This window comes from Alosa sapidissima, chromosome 1, assembly GCF_018492685.1.
Source record: "Alosa sapidissima isolate fAloSap1 chromosome 1, fAloSap1.pri, whole genome shotgun sequence".
Lineage (NCBI taxonomy): Eukaryota > Metazoa > Chordata > Actinopteri > Clupeiformes > Clupeidae > Alosa > Alosa sapidissima.
The window spans coordinates 47635317-47655316 of NC_055957.1; the positions used below are offsets into that span (position 1 = coordinate 47635317).

The window sequence follows — 20000 nt, forward strand, 5'->3', positions numbered from 1 at the left end:
ACACACACACACACACACACACACACACACACACACACACACACACACACACAGGGCCCCTCGCCTGTGATCAAACGTGCTCCGGAGAGATGACCAAATAGAATACATCATTTACGATCTGACACAACACCCTCCCTCCCACACACACACACACACACACACACACAGACAGAGACACACACACACCTCAGAGGATAAGGAGCAGAGAGGACTTGAGGAATTAAGTGTGTCTGGGTGTTTGACCATGTGTGGCTCTGTGTGTGTGTGTATATATAGAGATTCTTGCAGGCCACTCACTTCTCAATCTCGCTGTTTTTGCAGGTCCTGGGTGCGGAGGATGTGGACGGGGAGCTGAGGTCCTGCTTGCTGCTCTCGCCGTTACTGGTGGAAGGCATTTCTGATGGAGGGACACCAGAAACAGTCATGTCACACACTCTTTCTCAAACAAATGTCACACACACACACTCACACACAAAGAGACACATCTTGAAAGACATTAATATGGACCTTGTCAACATTCTCAAGGTTCTGCAGCTCAACTCACCGTCGCTGGCCCATTTGGAGAACTCGGGCGTTATTCTGTTAGAGGGCATTCCACCGCTGCAAAAGACAGAACTTGTTTTGAGAACAATCTCATTTAAAACTACTCCATTGACCAAGTTTATATTTGACTGAAGGCGTTGGCCGCGTGATCATGGCTGCGTTAGCCGGAGTGCTGGCTCACTTTAGCACGGCGCCGCGCAGCGCCTCCCGTTCTTTGGTGTCTCCGTGGTCCTCCCCAGAGCACGGAATGATATCTGCTTCTGTGTACCTGGGAACGCTGGGTTAAGGCCAACCAACCACAGGCCTTCTTACGGCCACACTGACAAACCACCCTAAACGTCTACAACTGAACAGCTGAAATGCAGTGACATCTTACTGCTAGGCTAGGTTGTTGTTAGGCTAGTGCTACGTTTCAAGTTTATCAAGTTTCATGTGGAATACAGCCGGTGTAAGATGGTCATGCTGGTTTGCTAGAACGACCAATATAAGCTGGCATGGCCAGTCAAACTAGCAATGTAAGACCAGCAACACCAGCTAAAATGACCAGTTTGCGGTGGTACGACAAGCAAAACCAGCTGGTCAACCATCATAGGGTGGTCAAACAAGCTGATCAACAACCTGGTCAACCAGCAAACCACCTCAAACTGGTCAGGCTGTTTTTTTCAGCAGGGAATTAAGTGGCAAAGTAAACAGTGTAGATAGTAAAGACACTGCAAACAATAAGACGTGTGTGGGGGTGGTTGTTATTCCAATCGTATGCAATGTGTAGACGTTTTTTAATTTTGAAATGTTGTGTGGAGTTAATGACAGCATATTATCCTGATGGCTTGTGGATTGAAACAGTCTCTGAAACGTTGCTGTTATGAGAGATTTAAGCACTGCCCTGCTTTGAGGAAAAGGATACTGTGCTTTGCCGTACTCCAGTGTGTCGTCACCGTCCACGTCCAGGTCTGCGTCGCTGTCGTGGCTCTCCTTTGTGCTACACACGGCAAAGCCAGTTCCTGAAAAACACAAGACACGCACACAAAGGAAATCAAAATTAGACCATAACCTAATTCTGTTTCAAAGAGAACATGGGAAGAGCAAAAGCTGCACAGTGGAAAAGCAGCGAGGGGCTGACAGGATCCAATACACCTCGCCACCAGTCTACGAGCCAATTAAAGCCCAGGAGGCCTGATTAGCTGATTGAAGTGGACACGACAGGGGGAGCGATGGGCAGTTATGCGAACGGTAGGAGTGGCAATGGCCAAGGTCTGGTATAGAGCCATCAGTGGCAGGGGAGAGTAGAGGAGGGAGGCAGTGTCAGGTGCCTGTCAGGCAGGAGGTGCAGGTTGAGCTGGGGGTTGGGCTGGGGTGAGTGGGTTGTATGTGTGCTCAGCAGAGCGTGCCGGAGGAGGAGACTGGCACCTCTATAAACCCAGTGATGAGCGGAGAGACAAACTTCCATGAGCCGCCTGACTGGGCCCCTTCAGCTCCACTTAGAACCACAGCCCCAGCTTTGACCACCACCACCACCACCACCACCGTTAAAGCCACACCTGCCCAGGGCTGGGGGCTGGGGGCTGGGCTGAGTGAGTGGTAATGGGAGGAGAGAGTGGAGGAGAAAGGATGTAGCCTAGACACTTACACCCATCTGGAGAGGGAGAGGAGGAGGACCAGAGGAAGAAGTGTGGGGGTGTGACGGAACAGGGGGGTGTGATGGAACAGTGTGGCGAGACTGAGTGAGCGAGTGTGGACTGTCAAACTGACAGGTTGGTTTTAAGTGTAGCGGGAGCCAGTTTAACCAGTTTCTCCCCTGTCTTGACCTTTTAGTGTGAGGGATGGAGAGGATGTCCATCCAAGTGTGTGTGTCTGAGTGTGTCTGAGTGTGTGTGTGTGTGTGTGTAAGAGACCGAGAGATGGAGCAGCTGCTTCACACCTGTTCTAAGCTTGTATGTAGTAGACTGACGTGAGACAGCTGTGTGTCAAGCATGTGTGTGAGGGAATATAAGTGTATGTGTGTGTGGTAGGTCCGTATGTGTGTCTCCTGGGCTTGGCAGACTGAAGGCAGAGCAAAAAAAGCATCCCTGCTTTTGTGCACAGAGATAAAATGCGCCACAAAATGCTAACCCTTTTTACAATGCGCCGATGGTTTTAGTGATCAAATAAAAGGGACCTTTTAAGTTTTATTCGGTCCCTGTGGCTGTGGTGGCATATGTGCTCAATAGCCGCGCCACATAAATCAGGCCCATTTCACTGGCCGTTAGCCCCGAGCACTCCTGAGCCCTTAGACAGCCGGCCGGCCGGCTGCCCGCCCACCACAACACCTCACGCTAAACCAGCCTGATGGGCCGCTCGAGGGTCAGGCTGGCCAGGCTCCGCTCGGGCACCTCTGTCAGATCGCGAACCAAAAACACCCACAACAGGAGTTGGCAAGCAGACCTGTGTGGCACCACCATGGCCTACCCTGGTGTTTTAAACGATGACCTGTGTGGCACCACCCTGGTGTTTGTTTCCGGCGTACGGAGGGCTAGACAGGGCGCCTGGTGGTTGGGGGAGGGGAGTCGGGCCAGGTCAAAAAGGCGATAAACTGTAAACGATTCCCAGCATTTCATTAATCCACTACGGGGTGTGGAGACATGAGGCCGGGAAAAACACAAATAAATAAGATTGCCCCGACCACTAATGGTGGCCAAGCCTGGCCAAGATGTGGCAGGCCAGGAGGAGGGGAGGGGGGACAAGAAAAAAAAAAAAAGAAAAAAAAAAAATCACTGTTAATCCAATCAATTGATCAGGCGATGGATCCTACGAGCAGTTAGTAATGCATGGCTGGGGCCAAGGGGGAGGCGAGGTGGAGCTGCAGACCACTGATTGGTCCTCTGGCCAGGAACAGAGTCAGAAGCAGTGACCACAGGGGCATCTATCCCCCCCAGTCTCTCTGAGCCTCAAAAGTAGCCCTATCAAAAGCCACCTCAAATCAAAATGAGCGAATGAGACCACACCCCTGGCATCCCATGAGCCCCTCTCCAGGATGTGGTTTGGGGGGTGGCGGGTTTACCTGGGAGGTCATGTGACCGGTGCTGCGTGCCTGGCGCTAACCAGTCTTGGCAGGCCAATCTAATCTGGGCTGAAAAGGTCAGCGCCACTCTAACTGCCTTTCAGTCACATTATGCACGCCACTGCACGCGCTCACTGGCAGCCACCCTCAGGGAGGGGAAGGTCTTACTCCTCCCTCTGTCAGCCCAGACAAGATCAATAACCCTGTGTGTGTATATGTGTGTGTGTGTGTGTTTGTGTGTGTGTGTGTGTGTGTGTGTGTGTGTGTGTGTGTGTGCCCAGAGTGGCTACAGGTCTACCAGTGACACTGAGCTGAAGAATAATATGCATGTGTCCATCTCTACATACTTGCTGTCTGTGTGGCGCACAGGCACGCACGCCCAGAGAATCTGACAAGGCGAGTGAGGGCACAGCCTCATGTAAATGATGTTATTATCAAAGGGGGCTCCTCCAACCTGAGTGCGTAAATGCTAACCTTGACATGCATTATACATGGCGACCCTCTGTTCTACGCATGCCGCCTCTGACCGGCAATGGCGTGGCGATTTACATGTGTCTAAGCACCGCTGTCATCCGTCTGGCGCAGATGCACAGAGACAAATGCCACCGTCAGGCCCACGTGCCATGTGAAACGGCACCAGCGGGTGCCGACCGCCAACTGGTACCCCGCTGGCACAGCACTTATCTGCCCCATCTGGCTTCCACCCTTAAGACTCCTGCCGGGTGTCAAAGTTCACCCAATCAGGGTGGCATTTGCAGTTCCCTGTGCTGGGATCCTGCCGTTTGTGTGTGTGTGGGGTGGGGGTGGGGGGGGGGGGGGGACCAGACACCAAACACCAACTCTCTTTGAAGCCTCGAGTGTTTGTGTCTGTGTGTGTTGGTGTGTGTGTGTGTTCTTTTCTCTCTCTGAGCGCTTATCCCCTTGTGCCATCTCCACTGGCCTAAATCTTCATGCTCCTTCTCGGAGGATCTCCCTTCTCTGTGTCTGCCATCTCAATCTTCTCATCGACACAGCGGCTTCCTTAAGCCATAGACAGAAAGCACACACACACACACACACACCCCACCCACCACACCCCCTTTCTCCAATCCTCCAAGCACAAACCTGATCCTCTTCGATTGCTTCTCGCTCCGTATCCATCAACCCCCCCCCCCCCCCCCCACCAACACTCGTGTGCAGTTGAAAGTGTTTCCTGCCTGGCTTTCTTCCCTGTACTCAAAGGGAGGTAGGAGGGGAGAGGGAGACGGCTAGTTCACAGAGGATAGGCCTCTTATCCCATTGATGCCCTCCGATCTCCCTCTCCCTCTCTCTCAACAGCTAACCTCCTTCTCTTCTCCTCTCTCTCTCAAGACAGCTAAACTCCTTCTCTTCTCCTCCCTCTCTCGCTCTCTCTCTCTAGCTAACCTCTCTCTCTCTCTCGGCTGTGGGGGTTCCTCTTAGCGTTGGCCGTTTGAACACTGGAGGACTTCAGCTGAACACTTCAAGCCTAAATCCACCTTCTGAGCTTTCTTGGGGGCCTTTCAAGTGCCTCGCCTCCGGCCAGGCATGCTGCCCCCAACACCCCCATCCGCACCATCCCCCCCTCCGTGTCCCCTTTCCAGCGCTCCCTGTCTGCCACATCACAGGAGTGCAGAAGAGATCTTTCTGCTCATTAGATCAAGGGCCGGGCGGTTTCTGCGCCGACGGAGTTTAGCTCCGAGCCAGAATTGATCTGGGGCTTGTTTTTCTGTCTGGCCCGGGTCTTAGAAAGAGACAGTAAAAACAGGCCTTTTTTCTGGGCTTTGTAAATTAGCTCTTTATGGCGATCGAATGTTCGAGGCCTCAGCATGAAGATAAGAGTTTTGAGGGGGGAAAAAAATAATCGCTCTCTCTTGGGTGGTGGGATGGTGGATTCATTTGACAAACTACACAAGGGAGATTAATGGTGTCCCTCACGGGTTGACAAACCATAACAACTATGCTTCACAGAATGCAAACATTTCTACTTTGTTTTATTCTACCACGAGTGTATTCATTTAGAGTCCTGTGTCAACGCTCGCATTCACTATATTTCAAACCTTCAATAAGCAAAATTTCTAGTCAACATCCTATTCTGATTAGGGCTAACAGGGAAGCTACACCAGGCGCGTAACTGAAGTGTCTGCGGCAACAATTAGCTTCCACTATAATCAATGGAAGTAGCTACATCAGACGTGATAGCGGCGCATACATTCGAAAAAAATAGACCATCTAAAATGGATTCAGTTACGGAACACTTCAGTTACATGCCTGGTGTAGCTTCCCTGTAAGGATACATTAGTCACAACCGGCTAATACGCTGTGTTTAGCACCGGCTAATGCGCTGTGTTTAGCACCGGGTAATACGCTGTGTTTAGCACCGGCTAATACGCTGTGTTTAGCACCGGTGGGCCGTACCTCGGAAGCCGCCCTCCAGCAGGGTGGTGGCTCGGACCCTCTTCTGGCCACACCACTCGTACTCCTCGAAGCGGGTTCCGTTCTCTCCGTCGGCGTCGGCGGAGTCGTCCTCGGGGCCGCACACTCCTTCCCTCTGAGGAAGAACAAAACGTTAGAGCACAACCGTAGTGACACCTTCTGTACTGACTTTTACGCCTGAAACCTTTCATGAGTCCTACACCAACAACCTCTACTAAAGCCAAATATCAACAATGATAAATTGAACTAAAAAACAAATCACTTCTCTGACAATATTTAAATCACATGGAGTGAAAAACCCATCACCAAGGAGTGCAGCAGTGCTGTTAGTCACACCTACTACTAATGAAGGTGTTAGAGAGAAAGGAACTAGTGTCTACTCAAGTCAACTAGACTGCCACCTGACCCACACGGTAGCAGAAGCATAGGTTTTCATTACATTCAATGTCCAATGGCCTTATGACCATCACTGAGAGGATATGTCTGGATGGATCAGAGGGAGCTGAAATCAACTAACGTGAACAGAAGGCACCCTTTCATCAGAGATCCCAGTGAGCTACATAAACTCCTTCCTTCCCCTGGACATGAGAGGCAGGTGAAAACTCTGCCGTTCAACTTCATCTCTACAGGTTTTTGTTATAGGGCCTGGGTAATAGTACTCCAGGAGCAGTGCTAGTCGGCTAGCATAGCAGTGGCTAAGTGCTAACGAAAGCGGCCCCAGCATCTAATACTGGTGCATGAGGACACTAAGGCCTACTGAAGCAGCTGGATGCTGATGTCCAGGGGAAGGAGCACACCGAGAGGGTGTGTGCATGAGAGGAGGTAGGGGCTAGTGTGGGGTTGGGGGTGGGGGGGTGGGACTGAGGTGGGTCCAGGATGACGGCTGGTGCAGGAGCGAGCAAGCGAGTGAGTGTCGGAGCAGGAGGCTACCTTAAACAGACACTGCTCCACATGCCTACTCATCTCCTCCTCTGTCCCTGCCAGCGGGGCGCTGCACAGTGGACATACCTGTCCATCCTCAGGCTTCCGGCGCTTCATCTTCCCAATCCGCGCTGCAACACACAACACACAGCACTGTCAAAAGACCTGAATCAACATACATACATACATACGTACGTACATCCATGTACATGCATAGTGTACATACACGCATACAAAGTGAGTGATTGAAAGTTCACATAGACTTTGAGAAACCAGGGTAGAATAATTAGGCTCTTTGGTTGGCTCGCAATTAATCTGAGCTAATGAGAACAAAACAAAGTTGACAAACAGCATGTCATGTGTCACCGAGGGGTGGCTTAATGTTTTGGAGCGGCAGATTTCATCTGACATGCCTGGGGTCGGCCCTTGTTAATATGAGGAGAAGGACATGGAGAGGAGACACTGGGCCGCCACATTGCTTTGGCTGAGAAGGAACATTCAATGCCCCTGGCATCCATAAAATGGCAAAAATCCTTGCCTCTGTGATACTCATTAGTTAGGGCTGGGTCCACTGCCTAAGGCTTTACTTACACAAACAACATAGCGAGGCACTTGTCCTATGTCTGGTACCAAAGACACGCATAAGACACAGCGGCAGATTAACTATAAGAGCAACACTGGCCAGTGGTATCACGTAACAAGAAAAAAAACAAAATGGCCATCAAGGAGGCATAACAACCTTGACGTATTAGGGTGCCGTTAACGGGACCCAACACAACAATGCTGCAGCGTTTCTCAGGGATGCGCTCATTGCGTGTGCCTCGGTGCTGAGATGGGCATGGTCTCGTCACCCTCTGCCCGTCGTCCCTCCCCGCCCCACGCACGTAATTAGAAATTTAACACAGCATAACAGCGCCTATTGCGCCGTAAGTCTGTGTCGCCTTTTCTTAACTGCAAATGGCGTGCGGGGACATTAATTTTTAGGTGGCCGTGATTGCGAGAAGGAGCCAAGGGGGACTGGGGCGAGGGAGAAGATATGCCATAACTTCTGGCTGACGAGGGAGGGAGAGCGAGGTGGGGGCACGAGGCGGGGGGGGGGGTGGAGAGGACACAACGGCTCATAATCTCTCCCAGGCAACGGTGACGGTAATGGAGGAGGGCGTCGTTAAACGGAGGGGGTAGAGAGGGAGGCAGATTAATTAGGCACGGCAGGAGTTTTTCCACGCACGCAGCCCCTCTCCCAGAGATCACAGCGGTTTCAGACGAGCGCTAATACACATTACAACCCGAGGGCCGTGGGGTTCAAACAAAGCCTGCACACCCCGCTCCCATCACAGGGTCCACTGCCTGATGGAGGGCACCAAACTACAATCTATGGCCAGACAGAAGTGGAGGCGTAGAGGGGAGGGGGGACTCTTACCGTGGCGTAGGCAGCAAGGGGCTAGGGGCACACCGCTGGGCACTGGGTTTGGGGGGCTTTTGACACATTCCTTGCCTGAGCGCCTGCACCAGCAGTGGACATCGACTGTTGACATATCAAGAAGTCAAGGGTTAAAGAGATCCTCTGCTCATGCAGGCGCCACAGACAAAAGGGCATGGCAAACAGAGAGGGACTTCACCATGTTCTTACTATTTAAAGAGCACGAGTTTAAAATCAAGGAGTGATTACTTCTAGGTATGACTGACTGAATAGGCATAGACTGCCATTTGCAGACATATGCAGACAGTGCAATGACCAGCACTGCTTTGGGCAAAATTACAGTCGGCAGTGACAGCCAACTGATGAGGGTCAGGCTTATCCACAGTGAGATGTGTGAAGTCCACAGCTTCAGTCAAGCCTCACAAAGACCCGACCTCACTTTCCCTCTAGGCCAGAGACGGCTGCATCCCTATCCCTACATCAAGGACAGCATTGCCATAACCAGCTCTACTTTAAGCGTGTCCTAGGTTACACTCAGACCCCCAAACGTCTCAGTGATTAAACATGGGAGATGGAGCATCCAAGACCAGCCCCCTGTGTATCCACTCTGCCATCCTCAGATGAGCACAGATGAAATACCACTGGGCCAACATAATGCACTACACTGCAGCAAAGAAGTTTTCAATGTCTAGGGGTCCAAAGTGGATAATCATCAGTGTGTAATGTTATGATCCCAAAAAACAGGACAGGCATGACCCCAGCAGTTCAGACGGAATGCATGAGAAATAGTATGCTTAGCCTGCAACTATTAATACAGGTACTTTTTGACAGGCCGACTGAATTAATATGAATAATAAAATAAAAATAAATTAAATACATTTTAAATAAATAAAAATGAATCCACATATTTGAGGATGCATGTGGTGTTTGTGTAACAACAGGTGTATTGATTAATATGAAACATGCTAGGCTAGGGTAGGGTAAGTAAATAAATGGGTTGTTACTGAATAATAGGATTTCCCCCTTCTATCAGTTAAAACCCTATCAAACACAAGTCCACTGCTCACTAATACTACTGGGAGAGGAGGAATTGTTCAAGAACAACAGCAATGTATACATACCATTCAATCGTGTTTGTCTGTTTGCCCGAACCCGTAAAAATGTCTGTGAGCAGGGAAAAAGGAAACACAGAAAATATGCAGGAGTTAGTATGTGTTGCATGTATTACGATTATTAGCAATATATTAGAGATGTACTTCTGGATTATATTGGATTGTCAAATGCAATCCACAGCCTCCAGCCTGACTGTAAACAAAAACCTACTTCTCGTTTCCCATTGGTCTGTATCTCCTCTTCCATTACAAGATTGTTCCACTCATTAAAAAAAGCTCCAAAAGTCGCCAAACTCACGTGTTAAAGAAGCTCATATGAACCAGGCGATGCTTCAATGAATCTTAAAACATGGACTTAAATAAATATTTAAGAAGGATGCAAAGGGATTGAACATTTTAGTCCCATTTCAAAGTACGGGCTCATCGCGCTGTAGACGCCATGTTGATTCTGGTCACGTGACAACCGCGCAAAGTGAAAGTTCAGGAGACGTAAAATTATGTAGTTCCACATTTGGCCATTAGGGCGCAGCAATACGTTGTTGTTGCTGTACACACTGCAAGCCCTAAAGGCTGAGGTTTTAACACTATAACATAAAAAGTAGTGGCTAAATATTTTTTAGAATCGACAAAGTATGTATGTAATAAATATATATATATATATTATTGACATTTATTGACATTTATTTCAATGAGGTGTTTTCAATTTATAGATGACTGATAACAGACAGATTGCAACAGACTTGCAATAAGCAATGGTAGCCTAATTTATTTTATAACAGGCAAACTAGTGGTTTCCAGTTTCTAGTGGTTTCCACTTTTGCACAGACCTCCAGGATCAACAGCACGTCCTGACAAATGTTCTCTGAACAGTTATCATCTCGCCTGGATATCTCCATTTATACTGTATAGTAATTTAAGAGCTAATTTAACCTGTCTGGCCATCATCATTTAGCTCTATTAAACAGGATGTATGTACTGCTGACTCCAGCAGGGCCTGCCAGGCCGATAGATGCCCGCTTTCTGACACAAGCACCATGGGCACCAGTTCAAACTACCCCAGAGGTCCCCGTAGATCATCCATCGTTGACAGCTTCTTATGAGAAACACTTGAGTCATGCACATTTACATCCGTCCTATGTTATGCTGATACACTGCGTTAATGATGCTGCATGATTCACTAATGATGGATAAAGCCGGGAGAAGGCGGGGATGCTGTGGGGGAGAATGTATCATTGACTTAATCATTTGTAGGAAAACCTTTAATGCGCCGATGTTAATGAGGACTTTTGCCTAAAGTGCTGCCTTTAAAAGCTGTGTTTAACGAACATTTTTTGGCTATTGAGTTGAACTTAATACACTTAAATGAATCAAGATTTCTGGCATCGGGCGCTCCTGCCATAGCATCACTTCAGCACCAATTCAAACATCCATTTTTTGCTTCATTGTCGACTCGAGACTTTTTTCCCCCCTGAAGAAAAAGATCAATCTGGCTACAGATTGGAGGAGGAGGAAGTGGAACACGGCCCTGTCGCCATGGACATCCAGCAGGAAGGGGAGGCACACTGTCAAGGACACTGAGCCCCGGAGATGATATCCTGGGCTCAGGGGCGCGGGTGAGATTAGCCCGGGGTTAAACTATGGATGATTACATATCAGAGCGGGACATACGCGCCCCGGCCTGGGTAAATCTGGGCTGGAGATGTGGGGGGGGCTGATGCTGAAGATGAGGGGAGCCTGTATTAACACATCCAGCCTGTACACCCAGCCAGGAAGAGATGGAGAAGGGAGATGGGCTGAACAACACACACACACACACACACACACACACACACACACACACACGCACACACACACACAGAGTCACACACAGGTGCACACACAGTTCTATCTGATGCTCTCACTCACAGTCACACTGGTCATTTAGGTGATATGCATCACACATACACAGCAAGGCTGATGGACAAAGCCATTTTCAGTAAAACCTATTTAATCTTGGGATCTTAATGTGCTTGTGTCTGTTTATACAATTTGTACTCTTTGTCTGTTTCACACGTGTCCTTTGGTCCTTCTGTGTCAGTCAGGTTTTTTTCTCTGTCCAGCAGTGGCCCTGTCCTGTCTCACCTGGTATCTGTCGGAGTGGTGAGCGTCGTCCGATGAGAGTGGGGACACGACAGGAGACTCGCCCTCGCGTTTGATGTGCACGGACAATAGGAGCGACTGTAGAGAGAAAAGGTTAAGACGCCAGTAGGTGAGTGCACTGCTCACGGAAGCTAGCTGTGCACCAAAAGTAACTCAGGCATGCACTTAAATACATACTAATTTCATTTAACTTCAGCACTTTCACCGCATAAACTTAAACCTGGAATATAAGTCTATGAAAAAGGATAGCCTGGAAGCATAGGAGGACACTATGGTCAATACTTAGGCCCAGAGAGTTGACAGTGAATCATTATCATAACCTCAGCCCATACGTGATGCTATAGATTGTGTCTGATCTTATGGCTGACGCGACATAAGCACCGAGGTTAGCGTGCTTATGAGCTGCGTATATGAGCAAAAGGAGCCAGTGTCAGAGTTAAGGGGGGCGAAAGGACGGCAGGCAGCAGAACTAGACACGCTGGTCATCCATAAACCTGCCTGTGTGCCTCAAAGGACATTACGGGCCTGTCCCTGGGAAAACGTAATTGACTTAATTTCTGAAATGAATTAGGGATGGAGGGGGAAGGGGGGAAATACTGCTTACTTTACTGGGAGTCTTGATCTCTGTGCAGCTTTTTATGAGGCTGCTATAAAATATTTGTATTTACAATCTGCTCCAATTAATCAAAGAGAGAGTAGGGGCAGGGGCTGTGGTGGCTGACAACTGTAATCTAATATTAATATGTGAAAAATGGCAGACCCTCTCAGCAGGGACAGTAAATAAGACATTATGCATGGCTTCTTATGCTTTTGAATTGCAAGGTCAGGGAACTATTTATTTGTGCGCTCACAGTGTTTTGGTGCTTTGGGACCACTGTGTGGTCTGTCTGTGTGTGTGTGTGTGTGTGTGTGTGTGTGTGTGTGTGTGTGTGTGTGTGTCTGTGTGTGTGTGTGTGTGTGTGTGTGTGTGTGTGTGTGTGTGTGTCTGTGTGTGTGTGTGTGTGTGTGTGTGTGTGTGTGTGTGTGTGTGTGTGTGTGTGTTGTGTGTGTGTGTGTGTGTGTGGTGTGTGTGTGTGTGTTGTGTCTGTCTGTGTTGCCAAGTCTGTTTAGAGAATGAAATTGCTTGAGGAATCAAGCTGTTTTTATGTCTTGTTGGCCCATGATATATGGCGTATTGTAATAACTGATTATTACTGTGTGTGTGTGTGCATGTGTGTGTGTGTGTGTGTGTGTGTGTGTGTGTGTGTGTGTGTGTGTGTGTGTGTGTGTGTGTGTGTGTGTGCGCGCGCAATGCTAGGGGCTTTGTAACACTCACACTTGTCCAATACAGAATCAGGGCAGTTGATGAGAGAAACTCTTAATTCCTGTTTTTGCGCGTAGCGCTTCTCTAAGTCATGGCGCGTGACGACTGCCGTTCCATGCCACCTCGGCAGAAGTGCAAGAGCCACGGCCGGCGTGGAAATGCTGGCGCGGGCACCCGCTGCCCTCTGACCTCGGCGGATTAAGAGTCACGCCGGCTGGCATGGAGTCGCCATGGCAATAGGCGGCGAAGACGGCGTTGCTAACAGGCTGAGGGCGGGCTGGGTTAATCCCCATTAGAAGCGGCACAGCCGTCCGGATGCGAGTGGCGCTGCTGAGGGCGTCGCGGCGGCAGGGGCCCGCCGTGATCCCGACAACTCTTCATTATCCACACGTTCGGTCGGAATACTAAACGCCGGCAGTGGAATGCTCAGTCACGTCTGAGATGACTGGCTACCTCACCTAGGCCCATTCACTCTCTCTGTCTCTGTCTCTCTCTTTCTCTCCATCTCTCTCTCTCTCTCTCTTTCCATCTATCTCTCCCTCTTCATTTCCTTTTCTTTCTCTCTCTTTCTCTCTATCCTTCCCCTCCCCAGCCATCCCTCTGAGTACTTCCTGTTTCCCCAAATGAGATAGAGGGCTTGCTATAATCACATGCACTGGTCTCCCCTGCATGCTTGGAATAATGAGCTGAGTAGGCCTCTCTCACTAAAAATACCCGCTCTGTTGAGTGCTTGCCGTGCTGTGTTCAGCGTTCCGTGGTTGTCACGTTAACCTGAAGCATGTCATCAGGGAAGACAGCAGAGACAGGGAGGGGGGGGGGGCTACAGAAGAGCTCACTGAATTTTAAGGGGGTGCAAAAAAAAAATCACTCCGCTAAAATGGGCACATGTCACCAGTGAGTCACACTTTTTAACGGACACGGGGGCATCAATCTCCTCCTCTGTGCCAATGCCATCTGCATACTTGGTGTTATGCCAGCTAAAATGCCAGCTTTCTTTCCACATGCCCTCAGCACTTCTCTCTTGTGAGTGAATCATTACTCTAACTTCCTGGTTGAGGAATGGCTCCGTAGCCCACAGCGCTGCTCTGCACTAAAGCTACAGCTCACCTGGGTAAGAGATACATATCTAATATCACATCTTTCAGGTAAATGTCATACTGCAAATCAAGAGCTTAGACTGATACCAGTCTATCTCTGTCATTCTCTGTCAATTTTAAGATTTTGGGCTCGCTTTGATCCTCGGCAGAACCTTACAGTTTTGAAGATTCGATTCATTCATGTCCATTTTATTACAGTTGGAGGTACAGTTCTGTGACTGATACTCCCTAAAAGTTTTCTGCATTCCAGCTCTTCACATGAAGAGGCCCCAGAGACTGAGAACTGGCCCTGGCGCGTGACACGGGGGGAGAATGGCCGCTGCTTCTGGCTAATTAGATTGGAGCAGAAGATGAAACCGCACACAGTGGCACTGCGTAGCCTCTCACGATCAAACCTCCCCCCCCACCCCCCACCCCTGCCCTGTGAAATGGACTCCAGCAGGAAGCATTTCATCGTGTCGTTTTTCAGCAAAGTGAGTTACAGAAGGAAATAAAGTACCATTTTGAGCGAGTTTTTAATTCAGACACTCATGTGTCAGTCAAGTTAAAGCCATAGCTTCCTTCCTTCCCTCCCCTAATGAGACAATGCCCCTTTGCCTTCCCATTAAAGCAGCGCTAAAACATTTGATTCAGTTTGATGGCTCCAAAATGGCGGAAGGATGGTCAGCTTACCTTGGGCGTGCCCGGTGTGGCGTTGTCCTTGTGTTGTGGGTTCTTACTGAAAGGAGAAGAGGGAGACAAAGGAAGATTTAAAATGAGGGACAGAGGACGAGTTCAAAAGGGCCGCTGTGTGAGCTGAGAGGTTAGAGGATGCTTGGCACTGAGGTGTTCGTTATTCTGACCAGCGTGTCACCAAGTGCCTCAGTGTGGGCGTTTCAGATGAACATGAAGGACTTACTCTTTGATGTTTGCCATTACAAGGTCTCTCTCTCTCTCCCTCTTTCTCTATCTCTCTATCCCTTTCTTTCTTTCTTTTTTTTATTTCTCTCACTCTTCATTCTGTCACTGACTCTCCTCCAGTCATCTTCTCTCTCTCTCTCTCTCTCTCTCTCTCTCTCTCTTTCGTTCATTGCATTTCTTTGTTCTGTGCCAGACACGTTTTTCCTCAACGGCATCAGCCGCTGTCTGGAATTGGGCGACATCTGACTGAGCACAGCGGAGCGACAAGCTAACAAAGCAGCACAAATCACAGTTTTAATCGTGTGGACATGCACTGACCCTCTCTCCTCCCTGCCTCCCCTATGCCACTCAATCCAGGCACCCCCAGGCCATGCTGTATTTGAAACAATTACTGTCCAAAAGTACGACTGCTAAGCAGATTTGGGATATAATTTTTTTATTGAAGCAATCATTCTCATGGATGCACTCTGTCTTGCCCCCTTTCTTTTCTGTCTCTCTCTCTCTCTCTCCCTCTCTCTGCCTCCTCCCTTCTCCCATGCAGTTAGGCAACAGCAGAGGGAAATAAATGATTTTGCTGTTATTTGATTTGTCAGTGAAACGCCTCGGGCACTTAGGACTTTGAAATATGTTGAAGACAATGCGCAGGCTTGTAAACATTGTATTAAAGAGGCGGAGAGGGAAGAGGAGAGCCAGAGAAGGAGGAATAGCATGGTAGTGTGTGTGTGTGTGTGTGTGTGTGTGTGTGTGTGGTGCGAGGGGGTGTACTCTCTCTTGAGTCTGGTCAGGGTGGGGGCTACATTGAATCAAAGTCTCGTCGACGTGGCAGATTGACAATGACTGATTAGTGGCCAGAAAATATTAAACGTGCCTGCTAAAGCATCTACCAACAACAAGGAGAGACATATCAAATTAGATCTCTCTCGGAAACATTAATCCCACACACCCCTTTCTCCTCCCTTCTGCCAGTGTATGTGTGTGTGTGTGTGTGTGTGTGTGTGTGTGTTTGGCATACTAACACACACATGCACACACATATGCATGTATGCAATCTTCCTCTTCAAACCTAGTTTTTCAGTCATCCTTTTTCTTTCTCTGCCTGTATGGGTAGATGTCACTCTCTTTCTATCCATCTATCCATCTAACGCTCCATCTTTTTCTCAATCTATCTCTCTCAGTGCCCCGCCCCCTCTCTCTTTCTGTGTCCCCATCATTGTCTGGACGCTGCTGGGCCGTGTGCTACATGAGTGTTGGTGATGATGAGTGTGCTGCTGGCAATGACAGTAGGAGCATCCACTCTTGTCATGTTCACTCTGCGTCCAGTGCTCACCGCCCTACACGCAGGAGATGGACCTGGCAACATGCAGAAACCCAATCAAATCTGCCTGGGCTCTTATTCCCCAGCACCGTTCCATGTCGTTTTATTCCGAGTGTGTGAGCAGGGTGAAGCGAGGATGAGGACGGGCAGAGCAACTAGTCGAGAATGTTCTGACCATGCTCGGCCACGGCACAGGTCATCTGTAGATTTTAGAGAACTTCTAGGAGAGGGTGAGGCACTGAGAAGCCCTGTCAGATCCCTCAGAAACAGGAGGAGAGGATGCTGGTAAAACATGGCAGGAGATAAAAACAGGGGCTGGCACAAACATCTGTGTCTCTGTCTGTTATGTGTAGTCTACTGGGCGCGTTGGCAGCCAGCGGATGATGCAGGAAGAGATAGACCCCCTCCCAACAGTAATGGATGACAGGTGAGGGTGGGTTCAACAGCGAGCCCCACCCCTCCACTCAGGTAATAGGGCCCCCGTCCCCACCCCCTCCTCCCGCAGTCAGCATGATTGATCTGGGCGTCCAGGAGAGGACGGAGAGATAGCGCACGAGAGTGGACGCGATGGAGAGTGAGTGAGGGCGTAAACGAGTGCGAGTGAGAGAAAGCAAGAGAAAGAGACAACACAAATCAGGGCCGGGCCTTGAGAGGGGATAAATTGCCCCATCGGAGGCGGCAAGGCTGTTTGTGAGATAATAAACGCACTCCCCCAGCATCATAAATCCGCCGGCGGGCCACCACATATCTCGTCGGCCTTAGTCACTACCCCCCCCCCCCCCAACCCCGTGCTACAAGCCGCTGCGAAGCCGCCCGCCTTCAGTCCCCCAGGGGAATAATGCTTCCTGTTAGCAGCCATTAGCCAATCAGCATGCAGCTCAGAGGGACAAAGGTAACGCCCAGAGAACAGTGCAGTGCAATGGTGGAGGTCACCATACAGCCACACAAGGGTGTGGTCTTATTTTCTTTTCTTTTTGATCTGTAAACATGTGAATTTCTTCAGGCCTTTATTCGTCCGTTCTCTCATTATCCACCCATCTCTAGCGGAACAATGGGAGCTGTTGTGACTTGTTAGGGGGAGACAGGCACCTTGTCAGTGGTGAGGAAAACAAGGCGCCCCAGTGCCGAGGCCCAGGTGTCACCGTGACAGCAAGGTGACAGAGACAGGAGGGGAGGGGAGGATGGAGGGGGCTGAGTAGAGAGAGAGAGAGAGAGAGAGAGAGAGAGAGAGACAGAGATGAAAAGATGGATGGATAAATGAGGGGCAGGAGTGAAGTGGCGGCAGGAGTTTGTTTGCTGGCTGTCGCACGTGTGTAGCCGTCTGGAGGAATACTGAAGCGACTGCACCTCAGCAACAAAAAGGCTTTGTCACACCACAGGAAGCGGTTTGGAAAGATGCAACAAAGCAAGAAGAGAAAGTGTGTGAGCCTCAAAAGGAAGGTAAATAAAAGGGACAGTACTAAAGATCCCTGTTTGACACAGGTACCGATGTCCAGGAAAGAGGAGACATGTTTGGACAAAATAGGGAGAGAGGAGAGCAGGATCCTTTGACAGAATTTTCTGCCCTGTGACAACAAGCCGTTCCTGACGTGTAAGCATGCCATGCCAAGCACTGTGCCCAGATGACCTGAGAGAGGACTACACCGACACTACATGCCATGTGTAGATTGAGGAGAACTATTATCGTGAGCAGAGCCTCATCATGACATTCATTACCAGTTCTCCTCAAAAGCTCTTTTCCACTGTCTCTCTATCTCTCCCGCTCCATCATTACCAAAGGTGTGACAGCAAGAGATGAAAGGAAAGGGAGGAGAGAGAGCAGTGTGTGTGTGTGTGTGTGTGTGTGTGTGTGTGTGTGTGTGTGTGTGTGTGTGTGTGTGTGTGTGTGTGTCACAGAGCGAGAGAGAGAGAGAGAGAGAGAGAGAGAGAGAGAGAGAGAGAGAGAGAGAGAGAGACAGGGCAAGTGAGAGGGAGAGAGAGGGAGCAAGGGAGGAAAAAAATGGAATAAATAGCAGAGGACTGGTGGGGGGTTGTAAGCGCCAGATAAAGATTGCTTTTCGTGTCGTTTGCCACCCAGCTCTCCCTCGCTCCGTTGGAGGCAAATTGATTACGTGGAGGGGCTGGGGGGGCTGGGGGGGATATGTAGATTGCTGTGCCCCTTGGAGCAAGCGGATGTGTAAAGGGCATGATGGATTTCCATTTCCATACATGAGGAGCGAAGCAGAAGCAAACGACAAGAGAGAGGAGAGAGAGAGAGGGAGAGCAGTGTGGCCACTAGGGAGGAGGAGAGAGGGAGAGAGAGAGAGAGAGAGAGAGAGAGAGAGAAAGAGAGCTGGCAGTCCCAATCTCACCCTCACTCACACACATCCACTCCGACATCTGCCTAATGCTACATCTTAAATAGCCTCCTCCATTTTACATGCACTCAAGTCTGATTTGGTGCAAAATGAAACGGTATCATTAAAGGGAGATTTACTACAAATTGCCACAAATTCGCCATGTCACTTCCAATGATCTGTGCACGCCTTTGGCTTTGGTGTGTGTATGTGTGTGCGTGTATGTGTGTGTGTGTGTGTGTGTGTGTGTGTGTGTGTGTGTGTGTACGTGAAAAGCACAGTTTTCCTGTATAAGAACCCTTAAGAAAAAGGTGCAGGAGGAGTAGAGTGGATAGGTGCTGTCAAGTGTACAGTACGTGTCTGAAAATGCATTTCTCCATCTGTCATTGTCAACTGGCATGCTGTAGGCCTGGTCAATGATTTTGAGCTCTCTGAAGGCTGAGACTTATCTTGAAATATGAAGATAATTAGATATTAGATATCAGCCAATTCGAACCATTAGAACTGGAGGCGATGAATAAAAACATATAAAGAAAAAAAATAACTGGAGGTCATTTTCTAATGCAGACCAAAAGAAAGAACTATGAGGACTAATAAAACAAACAAACAAGGGTACGTCCCATCCTCTCTTTTTTCTTTTATTCTCTCCATTTTCCCCATCTCTCTTCCCCTCCTTCTCTCAACATCAATTTATTGGGTTTTCTTGGGTTCTGTCTCTTTCACTTTCTCCCCCTTTATCCCTCACTTCCTCCTCTGCAGTCTTTCATTCACCCCCACACCCCCCCAACCTCTACTCCAGCATCGCTGGTGTTGCTTAAATCACGGCCTAAGCAGCTCTCCGCGGCTGCAGCCTGCACAGGGGAGGGAGGGGAGGGGAGGGTGTGTGTGTGTGGGGGGGCATAACTCACGCGGCGCAGCGGGTTAATGGGCAGGTAGCAGGCGAGGCTAAATCACCGGGCCGGTGACGCTGAGCAGTGTCCGCCACTGACAAACGAGGAAGGATGACGCTATTTCTTTAAATAACCGCCGCCATCAAACAGGCAGCCTGTGGCGCGGCAGCGGCTAGCTGCTGCTGTGGTTAAGGCGGAGGCAGAGGGCCCTATCCACACAGCCCCTGCCCGGAGGGGCGGGTGGCCCCACTGCCCTTTATTAATTATTAAATGATGGAGAACTGCAGCTCACGCCAGAGCCCCTTTTGCTGGGAGCTAATCTCTCTCTTTTCCTCTCATCCCTTGTTCCTTTCACCCACTTCCTCTCTCACTCTTCCTCTCTCATTATCTCTTTATCTCTTTTTCTGATTCTCTCTCTCTCTCATCCTTTGTCTTTCTTTCTTTCTCTCCCCTCCGGTTCCTCTGTCTCTAAGGCCCTCACTAGTGGCGCCCAGGGAATGGGGAGTAGGTAGTGACAGGTGAGGAGAACGCCAAAGGCTCTTTCACTCTGGAAC

General features: G+C 49.5%; 1 protein-coding gene across 8 annotated transcripts in view; it reads right to left on the reverse strand.

The window, feature by feature from the left end:
• Window positions 1–20000, reverse strand: part of rnf220a (ring finger protein 220a) — a 138140-nt gene that overhangs the window by 13897 nt on the left and 104243 nt on the right. For 2 of the 8 annotated variants that reach the window (XM_042104273.1, XM_042104303.1), the window contains 10 exons: window positions 14678–14723; window positions 11588–11683; window positions 9476–9518; window positions 8355–8459; window positions 6944–7065; window positions 5996–6128; window positions 1448–1544; window positions 725–811; window positions 545–600; window positions 298–397 (listed from right to left, as the gene is read on the reverse strand). In XM_042104273.1, the coding sequence (XP_041960207.1) occupies window positions 298–397; window positions 545–600; window positions 725–811; window positions 1448–1544; window positions 5996–6128; window positions 6944–7065; window positions 8355–8459; window positions 9476–9518; window positions 11588–11683; window positions 14678–14723 (885 nt within the window). Of the gene's footprint in view, window positions 1–297; window positions 398–544; window positions 601–724; window positions 812–1447; window positions 1545–5995; window positions 6129–6943; window positions 7066–8354; window positions 8460–9475; window positions 9519–9677; window positions 9934–11587; window positions 11684–14677; window positions 14724–20000 lie in introns of those variants that run through there. The other 6 variants (XM_042104311.1, XM_042104329.1, XM_042104293.1 and 3 more) reach the window with 4 other exon arrangements.